The following is a 17615-nucleotide window of genomic DNA, read 5'->3' on the forward strand; positions in this document are numbered from 1 at the left end:
CAGTATATACCATCACAGTGTGTCCAGTGTATACCATTACAGTGTGCCCAGTATATACCATCACAGTGTGTCCAGTGTATACCATTACAGTGTGCCCAGTATATACCATCACAGTGTGCCCAGTATATACCATCACAGTGTGTCCAGTATATACCATCACAGTGTGTCCAGTGTTTACCATCACAGTGTGTCCAGTGTATACCATCACAGTGTGCCCTGTATATACCATCACAGTGTGCCCTGTATATACCATCACAGTGTGTCCAGTGTATACCATCACAGTGTGTCCAGTATATACCATCACAGTGTGTCTAGTGTATACCATCACAGTGTGTCTAGTGTATGCCATCACAGTGTGTCTAGTGTATGCCATCACAGTGTGTCTAGTGTATGCCATCGCAGTGTGTCCAGTGTATACTATAAGAGTCCCCAGCCTATAGCATCACAGTGTGCCCAGTCTATACTACCAGTGTGCTCATTGTACACTATCACAGTGTGCCCAGTACATACCATTACAGTGCATCCAGTCTATACTATCACAGTGTTTTCAGACTATACTATCACGTTGAGTCCAGTCTATATTATCACATTTTTTTCCGTCTATTCTATCACTGTGTGTCCAGTCTATATTATCAAATTTTTTTCCGTCTATTCTATCACTGTGTGTCTAGTCTATATTATCACAGTGTGCCTACTATATACTATCACTGTGTGTCTAGTCTATATTATCACAGTGTTTCCCGACTATTCTATCACAGTGTGTCCAGTCTATATTATCACAGTGCACCTAGTATATACTATCACTGTAATGTATTATATCACAGTGAGTCCAGTCTATACTATCACTTGCTGGTTTTGCACAAACAAGTAAATATGGCAGGGAAGATATACAGTGAGGTACCTTTAAGTTTATGGTCTAAATATTCTAGGATAACGCGTATAAACTGTACAAGAGCCAGGATGAGGGAGCCGAACGCCAATGATCCAGTGTGATATCTGAAAAGGAGGGGAATACATGGTTATGATACGGCCATACTGTACACGTGTAATGATGAGACTGGCCGCTTGTTGTAAAGGTCTATGAACAAATCTAAAATAGAGTTATGTTGCGATTGTGTTTTTTTTATTATGCTCAAAGCACTATAATAAGACAGAGAGGTAATACCACTACTGGTCACTGGATGGCGATCAAGGAATGTGATGTAAACCCACCAATCAGACGTGAGATTTATGTTCTGTTTATTATAATATGAAACCAATTCAAGCCAATATGTTCACCTGACTGACTACTAATCCTATGTGTCCCACTACTCACACAGCACATAGCAAGAGCATTCACTTTGCAAATACATCATATTATTTATCCTGTACTGATCCTGTACTGATCCTTAGTTACATCCTGTGTTATACTCCAGAGCTGCGCTCACTATTCTGCTGGTGGGGTCCCTGTGTACATACATTACATTACTGATCCTGAATTACATTCTGTATTATACTGCAGAGCTGCACTCACTATTCTGCTGGTGGGGTCACTGTGTACAGCTAACTGACAAAAGCAGTAACTGAAATGCGTCCATCTTTATTATGCTCAACAAAGCAGAATAGTGAGTGCAGCTCTGGAGTATAATACAGGATGTAACTCAGGATCAGTAATGTAATGTATGTACACAGTAACCTCATCAGCAGAATAGTGAGTGCAGCTCTGGGGTATAATACAGGATGTAACTCAGGATCAGTAATGTAATGTATGTACACAGTGACCCAACTAGCAGAATAGTGAGTGCAGCTCTGGAGTATAATACAGGATGTAACTCAGGATAAGTAATGTAATGTATGTACACAGTGACCCAACTAGCAGAATAGTGAGTGCAGCTCTGGATTATAAGGCCATGTTCACACGTTGTATGAGACTGGCCGTTCCGTGACCCGGCCGGGTAACGGAGCGGCCGGTCTCTGCCCCGGATCATCCTGGCCGGTACTTAAGTACCGACCGGGTGATGTTTCCGGCCGCAGTGTTCTGATGAGGGCGCATCAGCGCGCGCCCGCATCAGAACCTCCCGCAGCACGCAATGAAGCAAGCGGCCGGAGCTGCTCGCTTCATTGTGTGAACTGACAGAGCTTTCTGTGGATTCCGATTCCCTGAATTGTCAGTTATTTGCGGCCCTGTACAGGATCCCGGCCGGAGCGTATACGACGTGTATACGCTCCGGCCGGGATCCCACAGAAGATAAGACTATGTCCACACCTCATAAAGTACGGCAACAACGGCCGTACTTTTACGTAGTGTGAACATAGCCTTTCACAGGATGTAACTCAGGATCAGTGCAGGATAAGTAATGTAATGTATGTACACAGTGACCCCACCAGCAGAATAGTGAGTGCAGCTCTTGATCTTATTTCCACTAGTGAAGACTTCTTTCCTGGCATCCTCTTTTTCCTGTACTTTACCTTATTGCTCGTCCAAAGGATGAAAACAGTGGACACGCTGGGATGTCAGCAGGTTTCTTAAAAGCCCAATAATAGGAGGCAAATGCCCCGGCCAGTGTGCACTGTCCCAGAGCGATGGAGAAATTCACCAGCCACAGAAACACAAAGATGTTACAGAGCTGGAAGATCAGGATGTACTGATAGTAGAAACTTTCACCCCCGTAAAATGCAAAGGTGCACTGGGAGCCGGGACACAGCTTGGTCACATTGGTCGTATTGAAGGTCTAGAAAATAACAGAGACAAATAGAGATAAGATAGTACAGAAAGAATAGTGTATAGTAACTACTGGGGAACACAATGTCAAGGGAGAGGGGCATGCCCGCCAATGCCTTACTACACAGAGCATGCCCACAAGGTCTCCCCATTCAAGGGTTCTCCCTTCAGGCAATACTTGTAACAAGAAGATGTATACAGGTGGGAATTTTCCTTAATTGTCCAACGAAAATCTTTTTCTTTTAACCCCTTAAGGAGCGGGATAATTTTCGTTTTTTCCTCCTTGTGTATATAAGGCCATAGCAGTTGCATTTTTACACCTACAGACCCACATGAACACTTATTTTTTGCGTCACTAATTGTACTTTACAATGACAGGATGAATTTCTGCATAAAATATGCTGTGAACCCAGAAAAAAATTATATGCGCGGTGAAATTGAAAAAAAAAAACAACACAATTCTTTTTCTTTGGGAGGGCTTCGTTTTTACGCTGTGTGTCCTATGGAAAAACTGACATGTTATATATGTTCCTGAAGTCAGCGCAATTAAAACGATATGTTTTAAATATACACAGCACTGATCCTCCTGGGGGACTTCTATATACACAGCACTGATCCCCCTGGGGGACTTCTGTATACACAGCACTGATCCCCCTGGGGGCTCCTATATACACAGCACTGATCTCCCTGGGGGCTCCTATATACACAGCACTGATCTCCCTGGGGGCTCCTATATACACAGCACTGATCCTCCTGGGGGACTTCTATATACACAGCACTGATCCTCCTGGGGGACTTCTATATACACAGCACTGATCCCCCTGGGGGACTTCTATATACACAGCACTGATCCCCCTGGGGGCTCCTATATACACAGCACTGATCTCCCTGGGGGCTCCTATATACACAGCACTGATCTCCCTGGGGGCTCCTATATACACAGCACTGATCCTCCTGGGGGACTTCTATATACACAGCACTGATCCTCCTGGGGGACTTCTATATACACAGCACTGATCCCCCTGGGGGACTTCTATATACACAGCACTGATCCCCCTGGGGGCTCCTATATACACAGCACTGATCTCCCTGGGGCTCCTATATACACAGCACTGATCTCCCTGGGGGCTCCTATATACACAGCACTGATCTCCCTGGGGGACTTCTATATACACAGCACTGATTCCCCTGGGGTGTGGAGTGGAGATCTTCCACTAGACATCAGGGAGAGGGGCCACATACAGTATTCAAATGCAGCTGTCAGCTTTGACAGCTGCATTTGAATAGTTAATTAGCCAGCCGCGGCGGCTAATACCCGGGGTCCCTGGCTGCACATCCCCCTTAATGGCCGCATGACGGCTATACCCATCATGCGTCGTTAAGGGGTTAAATCAACTGGTGTCAGAAAGTTATATAGATTTGTAATTTACTTCTATTAAAAAATCTGAAGTCTTCCCATACTTATTAGCTACTGTATGTCCTCCAGGAAATGTTGTTTTATTTTCAGTCTGACACAGTGCTCTCTGCTGACATCTCTGGCCGAGACAGGAATTGTGTCTTGGTTTTCTATGAATCCCCATAGAAAATCTCTCCTGCTCAGGACAGTTCCTGTCTCGGCCAGAGGTGGCAGCAGAGAGCACTGTGTCAGACTGAAAATAAAACATTTCCTGCAGGACATATAGTAGCTAATAAGTATGGGAAGAGTTGAGATTTTTTAATAGAAGTAAATTACAAATTTATAAAACTTTCCAACACCAGTTCATTTGAAAGAAAAAGATTTTAGCTGGACAACCCCTTTAAGACCTATTGATGTATGACGGGGCAGAAGGAGCAGCTACCTGGAAGCTGAGGTATGGGGGGCTGTTATGCAATGACTTACTTCAGGTGCACAGACTGTGCCTGCATACTGGCAGAGGGTCTTGTTGGCCATCACTTTATATACAGCCTCCCCGGATGTGGCCAGGAACCTTGTACCCGGAGTTAAGGACAAACATTTCATCATCCCCTGTGATCACTTCCATATGTTTACCATTGGCTGGAAGCCCTGCGCAGTGGAAGGTGCGGTATACCGAGGCGATAAAAAGGATACACAGCGGTGACAGCCCAGTACGAGATGCAGATGGCGATCAGGATGAAAGTGATGATCGGATAAAACAGGGTCGACATGATGTAGCCAATGGCCCTGCAGAGGAAAGCGATGTGGTTACGTCACCAGCGAGATTAAGCCACAAATATGTCATATTGTAGGAGATACCATTCAGTAATCCAGCATGTCTGATAATCCAGCAGTTATTGTGTCCCATCGCTATATGTACTATCTATCTATCTATCTATCTATCTATCTATCTATCTATCTATCTATCTATCTATCTATCTATCTATCTATCTATCTATCACTAGACAGCGCCCTCATGTGGAGGCAGGTGGTCTTATGCTATTGTATAAGCTGCAGTTACATTTGGGAATAGAAAGAAAAGGGAGACACAGTGACCTCTAGTGGCCTCCTGCAGCATTGCATCACTCACTATCTTCCACTGTTCTTATACACCTTCTAGTCTTATGTATAGACCCTTATTATACGAACACAAAGTACGTCACCCATACTGTGACTCTATGTGCTTAAAGTGTTACTGTCATATTTTTAATTTTTTTTGCAGAAATCAATAGTACAGACGATTTTTAAGAAACTTTGTAATTGGGTTTATTAGGCAAATCTGCCATTATCTGCATTCAAAAACACTTCCCCCGGGTCACCCCCTCCTCTCCCTCATTCACTGCTCATCATCAGAAAATCTCAACTCTTTTACATCAGTCGTGCCCCTGTCTGTTCTATGGAGAGGGGAGGGGGGAGGAGGAGGGAGATTAGTCGGCAGCAGAGAGCAGAGGACAAAGGATTACACAGCAGGACCTGTGTGAAAGCCTGTATTCAGAGGTCAGTGCTGACTTCACAGGAGATAGCCCAGTGATGTAGCTGTAAATTAACTCTTTGCTGTCCTGTTTTGGTGCCTCATCTCCCTCCACCCCTCCCCTCTCCATAGAGAACAATGAAGCCGGGGGGAGAGGTTCAAACTGCTTTCTCATGATAAAAATGCATTTTTCGGCTAATAAACCTAATTACAAAATTTCTTAAAATCCCCTGTCCTATTGATTTCTACAAAAAAAAAAAAAATCTAAATAAATAAATAAATAAAAATTAAACGACAGGTACACTTTAAGCTGCAGTTACATTTGGGAATAGAAAGAAAAGGGAGAGACAGTGACCTCTAGTGGCCTCCTGCAGCATTGCATCACTCACTATCTTCCACTGTTCTTATACACCTTCAAGTCTTATGTATAGACCCTTATTATACGAATACATAGTACATCACCCATACTGTAACTCTGTGTGCTTAAACTTTTTAGTGGCATATTCCATTAGATGATGTATTACATAGATAAGGGATTGGAGCAAAACACCACACAGCATCTAAAGGCTCCATAATGCCTGCAACAAGTGTATTCTGTCCCACAAAGTATACTGCAAAATTCTTTTCATGTAGACTGTCTGTAAAAAATATCTCTGTATACAGCAGTATACATAGCTCTATTATAATGCGTTACCATTGTAATCAGGATTGGTGTCATTAGAGAGAGGCTCTTTAGACTGAATGTACACGTTGTCTTACCTGCTTCCCTCCTGTAGGAGCGCTATAGCGATTCTGATTCGGTTTCTTAAGAAGATCAACATGAGGATGATGATAACTTCAACAATGCAGAGGATGATCACTGGGGGAGGAGAGAGACAGTGACATCTCCTAGAAGAACATCTATAGGCCAGTCTGCCTGGGTCAAGGTATTCTATATTCTTCAGAGCTGCACTCTTATCCTGCACTGATCCCGAGTTACATCCTGTATAATACTCCAGAGCTGCACTCACTGTTCTGCTGGTGGGGTCACTGTGTACATACATTACTGATCCTGAGTTACATCCTGTATAAGCCTATGTTCACACTACATAAAAGTAAGGCCGTTGTTTGTTCACACTACGTAAAAGGCCGTTGTTGCCATCAGCAACAACGGCCGTACTTTATGCACCTGTGAACACTGCCTTTTCTTCAATGGGATCCCGGCCGGAGCATATATACATCGTATACGCTCCGGCCGGGATCCCATGCGGACTCGCAAATAACTGACATGTCATTTTTCTGCGGCTGCAATTCAGTGAATTGCGGCCGTAGAAACCCATGTCAGTTCACACAATGAAGCGAGCGGCTCCGGACGCTTGCTTCATTGTGTGCAGTGGCAAGTTATGATTGGGGCGCGCGCTGATGCGCCCACATCAGAACACTACGGCCAAAATGATCATCCGTCTGGTACTACAGTACCGGCCGGGATGATCCAGGCAGAGACCGGCCGGGTCACGGAACACGTAATGTGAACATAGCCTTATACTGCAGAGGTGCACTCACTATTCTGCTGGTGGAGACACTATGGGGGACATTTATTAAGTCTGCCGTTTTTTACGCCGGACTTAAAAATGTCCCCGCATCTCCAACGCTACGGAGATTTATGTAGAGGCGTACTGCCTCTACATAAATCCCGTGCGCGTCGGTGCGCACGGCAGAAAACCTACGCCACCTGAAAGGTGGAGTAGGTTTTCGCCGTATCTTTTGCCGGAGCAAAAGATAAATTGCACGGACTCTAAGTCCGCGCCCCCCGTTCCGCCCCCCCCGGTGTACCTGGCGGAAAGTGCCGATATGCGAATATTTTATTCGCAAATTGACCATTTGCGAATAAAGTAATACGCAAATCGCCACTTTCCGCCAATACACACCTTAATACATGTCCCCCTATGTATATACGTTACATTACCTATTCTGAATTGTATCTTTTATTACACTTCAGAGCTGCACTCACTATTCTGCTGGTGTGGTAACTATACATACATTTCATTAGTTACACTGAACAAGCAGGGTATGCATGTCATCTCTGAAGTCTACAGAATAATGATTGCAGCTCTGGAGTATAATACAGACTGTAATATATATTCAGACTCCTCGATCACGTCATGTACCATGTTACAGGAATACTTACTAAACGCCAACCAGGTGTCTCTGAGCTGTAAATAGACCCTGAAGTCCGTCTGCAGCCCGATGTCATAGATGGTTAAGTCAGATCCAGGGACCCCTTTCAAGTTGTTATATTCCCAAAAGCAATGCCATATGCCTGGGGAGGAGAGAGTTACATGGTGATCACCTTACAGACCCTCAGCAGTCCCTTCATGGAGGCGAATGATTCTACATACAGTACCAATCAGGATAATGGGGGGCAGGGGTGCCAGACGGGGGGGTCCGCCTATAGCAGAGGATACCAGATCTATATCTTATCCTGTATATAAGACGGCTCTCATTACATCGCCTGTAAGATGAATGCTGGATAAATCCACCTATTTTGGGGGGATTGTCCAACCCTATTATATGCGCGGTAGTGTCCTATATCTCAACAGATGTCGGGGAACATTAGGATCAGACATGTTACATTTCAGGGAGATAGGTGAAGCTGTGTTGAGAAGCCATGTGTGCTCGGCCAAGCTGAGAGTGCACGTGCTTAGAGGGGTTTCGAACAGCTGTATAATGTGTATGGCTGCCGTAAGGGGCTGAGCTAATGACAATGGCCTTATAACTAGGGCTGAGTTATTGGGAGAACATAAAGGAGTGCTTCCCTTTTGGAAAGCAAACATTAGGGGAACCTGATCAAGCTGTCTTTATAAAAGGGGTACTCCGCAAACATTTTCTTTGTTCAAATCAACTAGAAAGTTATATAGATTTGTAATTTACTTTTATTTTAAAAATCTCCAGTCTTCCAGTACTTATCAGCTGCTGTATGCCCTGCAGGAAGTGGTGCATTCTTTCCAGTCTGACACAGTTCTCTATACTGCCACCTCTGTCCATGTCAGGAACTGTCCAAAGCAGTAGAGGTTTTCTACAGGCATTTGCCGCTGCTCTGGACAGTTCCTGACATGGACAGAGGTGGCAGCAGAGAGCACTGTGTTAGACTGGAAAGAATACACCAGTTTCTGCAGGACATACAGCTGCTGATCAGTACTTGAAGACTGGAAATTTTTAAACAGAGGTAAATTACAAATCTTATTGACACTGGTTGATTTGAAAGAAAACAAATATTGCTGAAGTACCCCTTTAAGATTGTCCTTGTTGCCCATAGCAGCCAATCACAGCTCAGCTTTCATTTTCCTGGAGCAATATGAGAAATGAAAGCTGAGCTGTGATTGGTTGCTATGGGCAACAAGGAGAGTCTAAAGGTCCTATTACACCAAAAGATGTCTGACAGATTATCCAGCCAAAGCCAGGAATGGATTTAAAAAGAGGAGAAATTTCAGTCTTATCTTTATGACCTGTTCTCTGTTTATAGTCCGTTCCTGGCTTTGGCTGAAAAAATCAGTCAGATAATCTGTCAGACATCTTTTAGTGTAATAGGGGCCTTAATAAAGACAATAAACCGCCCCCCATGAGGCCTTGGATTTAAAGGGGTTATCCAGTTTTAGAAAGAGCACAACTATTGCCTTACAAATAACGCCACCCCTGTCCTCAGGTTGTGTGTGGTATTACAATTCAGCTATATTCACTTCAATGGAACAGAGCTGCAAAACCCACATTAAGACTGAGGACAGGGTTGGTGCTGTTTCTGGAAGAAAGCAGACATGTTTTAATAAGCCTGGATAACCCCTTTTATTATTAGCCAACTAACAGTTGTTTGGGGTACATGTTCTTTGTAGGGGACCGCCAAAGTACACTACATATGGACGGCGCCATCTTTTTTTTTTTTTTTGCACCCTTTATGCTCCAGTTTACCAAAATGGCCAATGAAATACATAAGACTTACCGTACCCCACGACTCCAATGACACCGATAATAAAAATCCAGAAAAATACCCCGGCGGTGAACCTCAGGAGTATGAGGAAGAGGAGGCTGATGACCATGGCAATGAAGAGCGCTCTAGGAGAAGAAGAAGAAAAAATAGGTATGATTTTTTTTTTTTTACAGCGCAAATTTGGTAAATTGTATGTTTGTTTAGAATTACGGCTGAAGGAAGGAGCGAGTCCACGGCACCTAAAAGATCCCTTATCGCTCGGGAGTAAATTAGATTATTTGCTCTTTGCCAAGTTGACATAATAAAAGCAGCAGATACGAGATCAAAACCAGGATCCTGAGAGACGCTGCCGGGCTGGAAACCATTAAGGCCGGATTGTGGCTTTTAACTCTTTAAGGTCTTGTTCATAGGGGGTTAAAGCGCGGCTGTTCTTAAAGGGGAAGTCCTGACAAAAGATCCGATTTGTGGATTTGGCCAGAACGCTCACATGGTCTGATTCCGCCATACACATGTCAGGCGACTAGTCTCTTATGTGTGTGGTTTGCTTAAAGGGGTAGTGCGGCGGTAAAGAATTATTGACAGAATAACACACATTAAAAAAGTTATACAACTTTGCTCAGCCAATCGTGGCTGAGCATCTGATGACGCTGAAGAGGGCGGCCGGCACTCAGGGCGCTCGGAGGGATTCGGCCCGGCCGTCCGAAGACGACATCGCAGACTGAAGATCGGAGACGAGTCGGCACGTGACAGGTATGTATAGCGCACCACACTTCCGGGTATACGGGTGGGGGTGGTGGAACACGGGGAAGGGGGCCATTCACAGACATAAATTACAAAGTTGTATAACTTTGCAATGTGTGTTATTCTGTCAATAATTCTTTACCGCCGCACTACCCCTTTAAAGGAATATTCCACTTTCATCAAATAAAAGTTATATTTTGTACAATAAGAAATTATACAATCTACAAACTACAATTCCCATCGTACCTGGACAGCCAAAGCTTTAGGCATCACCAGGCATGATGGGAATTGTAGTTTTGAAATCCAAGCAGCAGGCTGTGCATGTGTGCCACCGCTCCATTCAGTCTCTATTGGGCCTTCGGAGCTGCATTCGCCTAACTCTGGCCGCTCTATAGAGAATGCACCATCTAGCAAAGATTTGGGGTCCCTGTTCTCCAAGCAGGGGGTCCCAGCAGTCAGACCCCACCGGGATCTCTTAGTTATGCTGTATCCATGAATACTGTAAATAGGGAATAACTTGTCTAGATGGGGAGACCCCTTTAATTGTTTATTCCCATTGAAAAGAAAAATGTGTTAGTCAGTCTCAGGCTAGGTTCACACTATGTAAAAGTGACAGCCGTCTTTCATAACAACGGCCGTCATCGTGCAAAAAAACGTCCATCATTTAAAAAATGACTGACTTAATTTGTGCAATGACGGACGATATTATGAAACACGGCTGTCATTTTTACATAGTGTGAACCTAACATTACAGTCTTTTTTTACTGACTGCAGTGTTTGCAACATACGGTGAGATCATGTAAACCATTAAAAATTTAAATAAACATACAGTATATTGTAAATTTGTATTTAAAGGGCTTATGTGGGATTAGAATTTTTTTAAAAAAATAGCACCACCACTGTCCTCAGGTTGTGTGTGGTATTACATTACAGCTCCATTTACCTCAATGCAATCGAGCTGAAAAACCCCATAGCCAAATCGAGGACAAGGGGGTGCCATGTTTTTGCCCCTTTAAAGATGGGCACTCAGAGAATTTTTGCAGCTATAATATAGAACTTACATTAAAATCCAGTACCAGGAACTTGCATAGTCCTCAAAGATCTTCATCCCAATGGATCTGGCATCAAGGACAGCGTTTATCCCACTGGTGAGTAAAAATAAATCATAAAGTATTATTACATCCATGTTATTATATCACAGTTGCTATAGTGCGCACGGGCCGGGGTTATATGGTAAATTAGTACCGTACTAGAACAGCCAGGTTACGTCTATGCAACAAATGTTATATGGAGGAGGAGATCGCTGTTATTTGAGGTATCTGTTAGGAGTATGAAAAATAATAATTCATAGGGCCCTAATCAATCCAGACCTCTATAATATAATACTATATGTCTTATATAATTTGTAGCTCTCTTTGTTTCACCTTTCTTGTTTTTTTACCCTTGTTCCTTAGCCTGTAATCTTCTCATGGTTCCTCATGGGAGGGGCCTACAGCTAAGCATGGAGGCGGGGCTATTACAAAGCAGGTAGGACATCCTGGGATCACCTTCATATAGTCATTCTCATGGGTGGTCACAAGATTTCTAGGCAACCTGAACTATCACGGCCCACAGAATAAATTGAGAGGGAGCTGCAAGATACAGATACACTAAACTATTCTATAGTTCAATCTCTTCATATTGGACCACAACCCAATTTTGATGCCCATGGCTATGGCATTATGTCGGCATTGCAAATCCCTGGCATCTACCCCTCTATGGCTACCTTAGATCTGACTGTCCCCATTATTTAGAGCCCCGTTCTCTTAATGGCAGTATTTTATTCTGATCAAATCCTGACACCGTATGGAAACCCAATAGACCCCATAACGGTCAATGGGATCTCTCAGGATCCATCAGAACCTCTTGCTGTACAATCGACAGTCTGGCTCCATTTTTCAGTCTTGAATAGAGTCACTGAACAGATCCTCCAATGTGACTGAGGCTTTAGCTAAGCTATGTGGGTGCCTGAGCTATACTATGAACCCCTCAACCATGTAAGGATAAAGAAGGGGTATAATGTGAGAGTCCTGGACCCCAGTGCCAGGTAATAAATATACCGACATAGGGGGGAGATTTATCAAACATGGTGTAAAGTGAAACTGGCTCAGTCGCCCCTAGCAACCAATCAGATTCCACCTTTTATTCCTCACAGACTTTTTGAAAAATGGAATCTGATTGGTTGCTAGGGGCAACTGAGCCAGTTTCACTTTACACCATGTTTGATAAATCTCCCCCATAGTGTTTTTTTTACTGACTGACACTTGGGCCGCCTTAGGCACCAGGATCAGAATAGGACATCTACCTCTGAGACCCCTCTATAGACCCTCGTAGAGATCATGCATTGGAGCCCAATAACTTCAACCTCTGCCCGCTAAATGCTGTATACATTGCATAAATGATAATTGATTAGGGCCCATGATATAGTATATACCTGCCACACGCTAAGGGAGAAGTGATTTTATAGGCCTGGATGTACTCCGCCTGTAAAATGTCTGTCTCCCCTGTGTGTGACTGACAGGAGCACCCCAAATTCCAACATGCCCAATGCTAACACAATGGCCTAAAATAAAAATAAAAAAGTAATAAATTATGTCATGCGTAGCAGCAGCCTAGGCGTTACCCCCTGCGGTGATAGATGTGTCTCCTCGGGGAGGGGTCACCACATCATCGCCTTTATTAATAGGTTAAAATCAGATGGCGTGTCATAGTCATGTGTTCAGTGCTGGCTTCCATGCATCGTCTATGTATTCAGCTCTAGAACATAGCAATATCTGCGCAAGGCTGGAATTACAATGAGGCATCATTGGCCTAAGCCTAAGACTGAGAGGCGGCTTTTCTATACATAACATATGTGGGAGTGGAATAATGTAGGTTGTAGTCCTATAACCTGCTCTGACCTGCATCCATCCTGCAATATAATATGGAAACATTAACATAATAGATCATTTCTACTTAATTTTGTACTTTTTTTTGTACAAGAATTTACAAGAAAATATGGTCATAGTTACCAGTGCCAAATGTTGGGATCCTAGCCCTGCTATCTGTTTATTAGAGAATATGTTCCCTTATATAAAGATAACTTCCCCCCTATTGAGTATATACACTTCTATTCCCTTATACACCTAAAAATAAGAGACAGAAATGGCACAATGTGAACTTTACATGGTTGCGCCATTTCTAGTCTTGTGACTGCATTATACTAAAGGAACCTTTTAATATTATTTAACCCCTTTTAAGGGATACTCCTGTAAAAAAAAAAAAAAAAAATATATATATATATATATATATATATATATTTCAATTGGTGGCAGAAAGTTATACAGATTTGTAATTTACTTCTATTTAAAAATATCAAGTCTTCCAGTACTTATCAGCTGCTGTATGTCCTGCAGGAAGTGATGTATTCTCTCCAGTCTGACACAGTGCTCTCTGCTGCCACCTCTGTCCATGTCAGGAACTGTCCAGTAGCAAATCCCCATACAAAACTCTCCTGCTCTGGACAGTTCCTGACATGGACAGAGGTGGCAGCAGAGAGCGCTGTGTCAGACTGGAGAGAATACACCACTTCCTGCAGGACATAAAGCAACTGATAAGTACTGGAAGACTGGAGATTTTTAAATAGAAGTATTTTACAAATCTGTATAACTTTCTGACACCAGGTGATTTGAAAACAATTTTTTTTTTACTGGAGTACCCCTTTAAGAAAATACCCCTTAAAATGAAAAGTGCAGGGACTACGTGTGTCCATCACAACCCCCCTGAAATTCTACACATTACTTCATACATTCCCAGCAATGATTAACTATCTTCATCTCCTGACCTGGCTCATTCGGCCTTATTCCAAGTGGCGTATTAATCTCAAGTGTCAGTATTGCTTTGTTCTAGCTGAACATGTACAAGCCATACACAAAACGTTAGGAAATGGGATTTTTAACCTTGTAGTTCCATGTTGAATGGTTGTTACATGGCTATAAAACAAAATAAAAGCTGTTATGAGGATGAAATAAACCAAGAGTAGACGTCCGACAGAGCCTGCAAGTATACAACATGGAGGAAGAATATCTACAGTGTCAGTGATACCGTGCAGGACGCCATATAGGTTACTAGTAAGAATATAATACTACCATAGTGCCTGGTCTGCTGTACAGGACTCCATATGGGTTACCAGTAAGAATATAATACTATTATAGTGCCTGGTCTACTGTACAGGATGCCATATAGGTTACTAGTAAGAATATAATACTATTATAGTGTCTGGTCTGCTGTACATGACTCCATATGGGTTACCAGTAAGAATATAATACTATTATAGTGCCTGGTCTATTGTACAGGACTCCATATAAGTCACCCGTAAGAATATAATAGTATTATAGTGCCTGGTCTACTGTACAGGACTCCATATAGGTTACCAGTAAGAATATAATACTACCATAGTGTCTGGTCCACTGTACAGGACTCCATATAGGTTACCAGTAAGAATATATTACTATTATAGTGCCTGGTCTATTGTACAGGACTCTAAATAGGTTACCAGTAAGAATATAATAGTATTATAGTGCCTGGTCTACTGTACAGGACTCCATATAGGTTACCAGTAAGAATATAATACTACCATAGTGTCTGGTCTACTGTACAGGACTCCATATAGGTTACCAGTAAGAATATAATACTACATACTGTCTGGTCTACTGTACCGGACTCCATACAGGTTACCAGTAAGAATATTATAGTATTATAGTGCCTGGTCTATTGTTCATGGCTGCATTCTGAAGTTTGATTATGGAGATGACTGGACTTTCTGGAGTTCTGTTCTTGACACCAGTACTATGCAAGGCTCAAATCTTTTTTATATAGCCACATTCCCATTCTGGAGACTGGTATAACGTGTCAAGCACTCGAATAAGGAGGCTGGATAGTAAAGAAATATTACATAGCTTATGAAGACTATTATACTATGAGAAGAACTCCATTATTGAGAATAGTATATTGGGGGACATTTTATTAACACCAGCATAGCCATACGCCGCTTTTAAATTAGGCCCGGTTCCCATTCACCCCACTGGATTTACTATGAGGCGCAGGCCGGAGCAGGTATCGATTACTGCCATGATTTACGTCTGTTTCTATGCATCAATCATTATAAATTAGGCGTGGAAGAGGCCATGTCTTCTCTCACCCCCATTTACTCATCAGGCAAGTGAGCCACACGCCCCAGAAAACTGGGTGGTTTGCGCAAAAATCTCTGTCTTTTTTTTGGTGTACGCCAGGGGCACCAATGGTAAATGTGCCCCATTGTGTGTAGGTTTCCATTGGAGACTTCTGAACTGTGAAGATATCCACCATTGAGATGACGAAGCGTTGTAGGGTTCTTCTCTGGACTCCTGTATACTGTCTGCAGAACGCCAAACTCCTAAATAACCAGTATATCTGTTCTAGAGTCTGAGAGGCTACTGTGAGGAGATCCATAATGAAGATGGATAAACGTTCCCGAGTGTTTACTGTCTGCAAAACTCCAACTAGACCAAATAGACTGTTGTAGTGTGTGCAACCGAAGAAGGTAAGTGTCCACAGCTTCTTAAAATGTAAGGTTCTTTATTTTAGCATCAAAAAATAAAAAGCAAAACAACAAAGTGAACAGTGAGTGAAAAATTAGTAAATATACAGTAAATCTGATTTATAGTTCAGACCTCTTGGGAATCTTGTATCCAATAGGAGAATCCACAGGGCTTCTCGTTTGCGTAGTAGGGAGGTCCAATTACCTCCTCTCCTGGGTTGTTTAACCCTTTCTATAGCGCTTATACGGAGACTATTTATGTTACCAGCATGGCAATCTACAAAATGTTTGGCTAAACCTGATAGCGATCTGCTTGATCTACCGAGAGTATGCGACCTTATGTCCGTTATGTGTTCCCCCAATCGGATCTTAAGTTTTCGTGTGCTAGAACCCACATATTGAACCAGTGGCGGATTATAATGTGGGCGGTTTGGGAGCCTGAGGCTCCGGGGGGGCCCATGCCACGCCGCCCACATTATAATGCCGCCCGGGAGCCCCCCTTTCCCCCGCCACTGCAGGCTCTTGTGACCGCAAGAATTGTTTCGCTTGCGTTTACAAGAGTCTCCGGCTGCCTCCGGCTGATGCGCGGCTGCCGGGGGTGTCCCGTCCTCTCCCCGGCAGCGCGCGCATCACACAACTCCTAGTGCCGCCTGGGGCCCTGACTTCCGGTACTGGGAGCGCACGTACCAGAAGTCAGGGCCCAGGTGCCACTAGGAGCTGTGTGATGCGCGCGCTGCCGGGGAGAGGACGGGACACCCCCGGCAGCCGCGCATCAGCCGGAGGCTGCAGAAGGAGAGAGGATCGACGGGGGAACGTAGGGTAGGTGAGTTGTATTTTGTTATTTTTGTGTTATTTACTGATGGGGGGGGGGGGGCATCTATAAAGGGGAGAAGAGGGGGGGACCATCTATAAAGGGGGGAAAGAGGGGGACCATCTATAAAGGGAGGGGGGAAAGGGGGACCATCTATAAAGGGAGGGGGGAGAGGGGGACCATCTATAAAGGGGGGAAAGAGGGGGGCCATCAATAAAGGGGGGAAAGAGGGGGGCCATCTATAAGGGAGGGGGGAGAGGGGGACCATCTATAAGGGAGGGGGGGAGAGGGGGACCATCTATAAAGGGGGGAAAGAGGGGGACCATCTATAAAGGGGGGAAGAGGGGGGCCATCTATAAGGGAGGGGGGGAGAGGGGGACCATCTATAAGGGAGGGGGGGAGAGGGGGACCATCTATAAGGGAGGGGGGGAGAGGGGGACCATCTATAAAGGGGGGAAAGAGGGGGACCATCTATAAAGGGAGGGGGGAGAGGGGGACCATCTATAAAGGGGGGATAGAGGGGGACCATCTATAAGGGAGGGGGGATAAGGGGGACCATCTATAAAGGGAGGGGGAGAGGGGGACCATCTATAAAGGGGGGATAGAGGGGGGCCATCTATAAGGGAGGGGGGATAAGGGGGACCATCTATAAAGGGAGGGGGGAGAGGGGGACCATCTATAAAGGGGGGGAAAGAGGGGGACCATCTATAAAGGGAGGGGGGAGAGGGGGACCATCTATAAAGGGAGGGGGGAGAGGGGGACCATCTATAAAGGGGGGAAAGAGGGGGACCATCTATAAGGGAGGGGGGAGAGGGGGACCATCTATAAGGGAGGGGGGAGAGGGGGACCATCTATAAGGGAGGGGGGAGCGGGGGACCATCTATAAAGGGAGGGGGGAG

General features: G+C 44.2%; 1 protein-coding gene across 4 annotated transcripts in view; it reads right to left on the reverse strand.

The window, feature by feature from the left end:
- SLC44A5 (solute carrier family 44 member 5) overlaps window positions 1-17615 on the reverse strand; it is an 85003-nt gene that overhangs the window by 11617 nt on the left and 55771 nt on the right. For all 4 annotated transcript variants that reach the window (XM_069981462.1, XM_069981461.1, XM_069981463.1 and 1 more), the window contains exons 9-16: window positions 11371-11454; window positions 9581-9693; window positions 7775-7906; window positions 6367-6466; window positions 4791-4883; window positions 4581-4668; window positions 2449-2711; window positions 902-996 (exon numbers count right to left, since the gene is read on the reverse strand). In XM_069981462.1, coding sequence (XP_069837563.1) covers window positions 902-996; window positions 2449-2711; window positions 4581-4668; window positions 4791-4883; window positions 6367-6466; window positions 7775-7906; window positions 9581-9693; window positions 11371-11454 — 968 coding nt within the window. The remainder of the gene's footprint in view (window positions 1-901; window positions 997-2448; window positions 2712-4580; window positions 4669-4790; window positions 4884-6366; window positions 6467-7774; window positions 7907-9580; window positions 9694-11370; window positions 11455-17615) is intronic.

Source organism: Dendropsophus ebraccatus, chromosome 8, assembly GCF_027789765.1.
Source record: "Dendropsophus ebraccatus isolate aDenEbr1 chromosome 8, aDenEbr1.pat, whole genome shotgun sequence".
NCBI classification, from domain to species: Eukaryota; Metazoa; Chordata; class Amphibia; order Anura; family Hylidae; genus Dendropsophus; species Dendropsophus ebraccatus.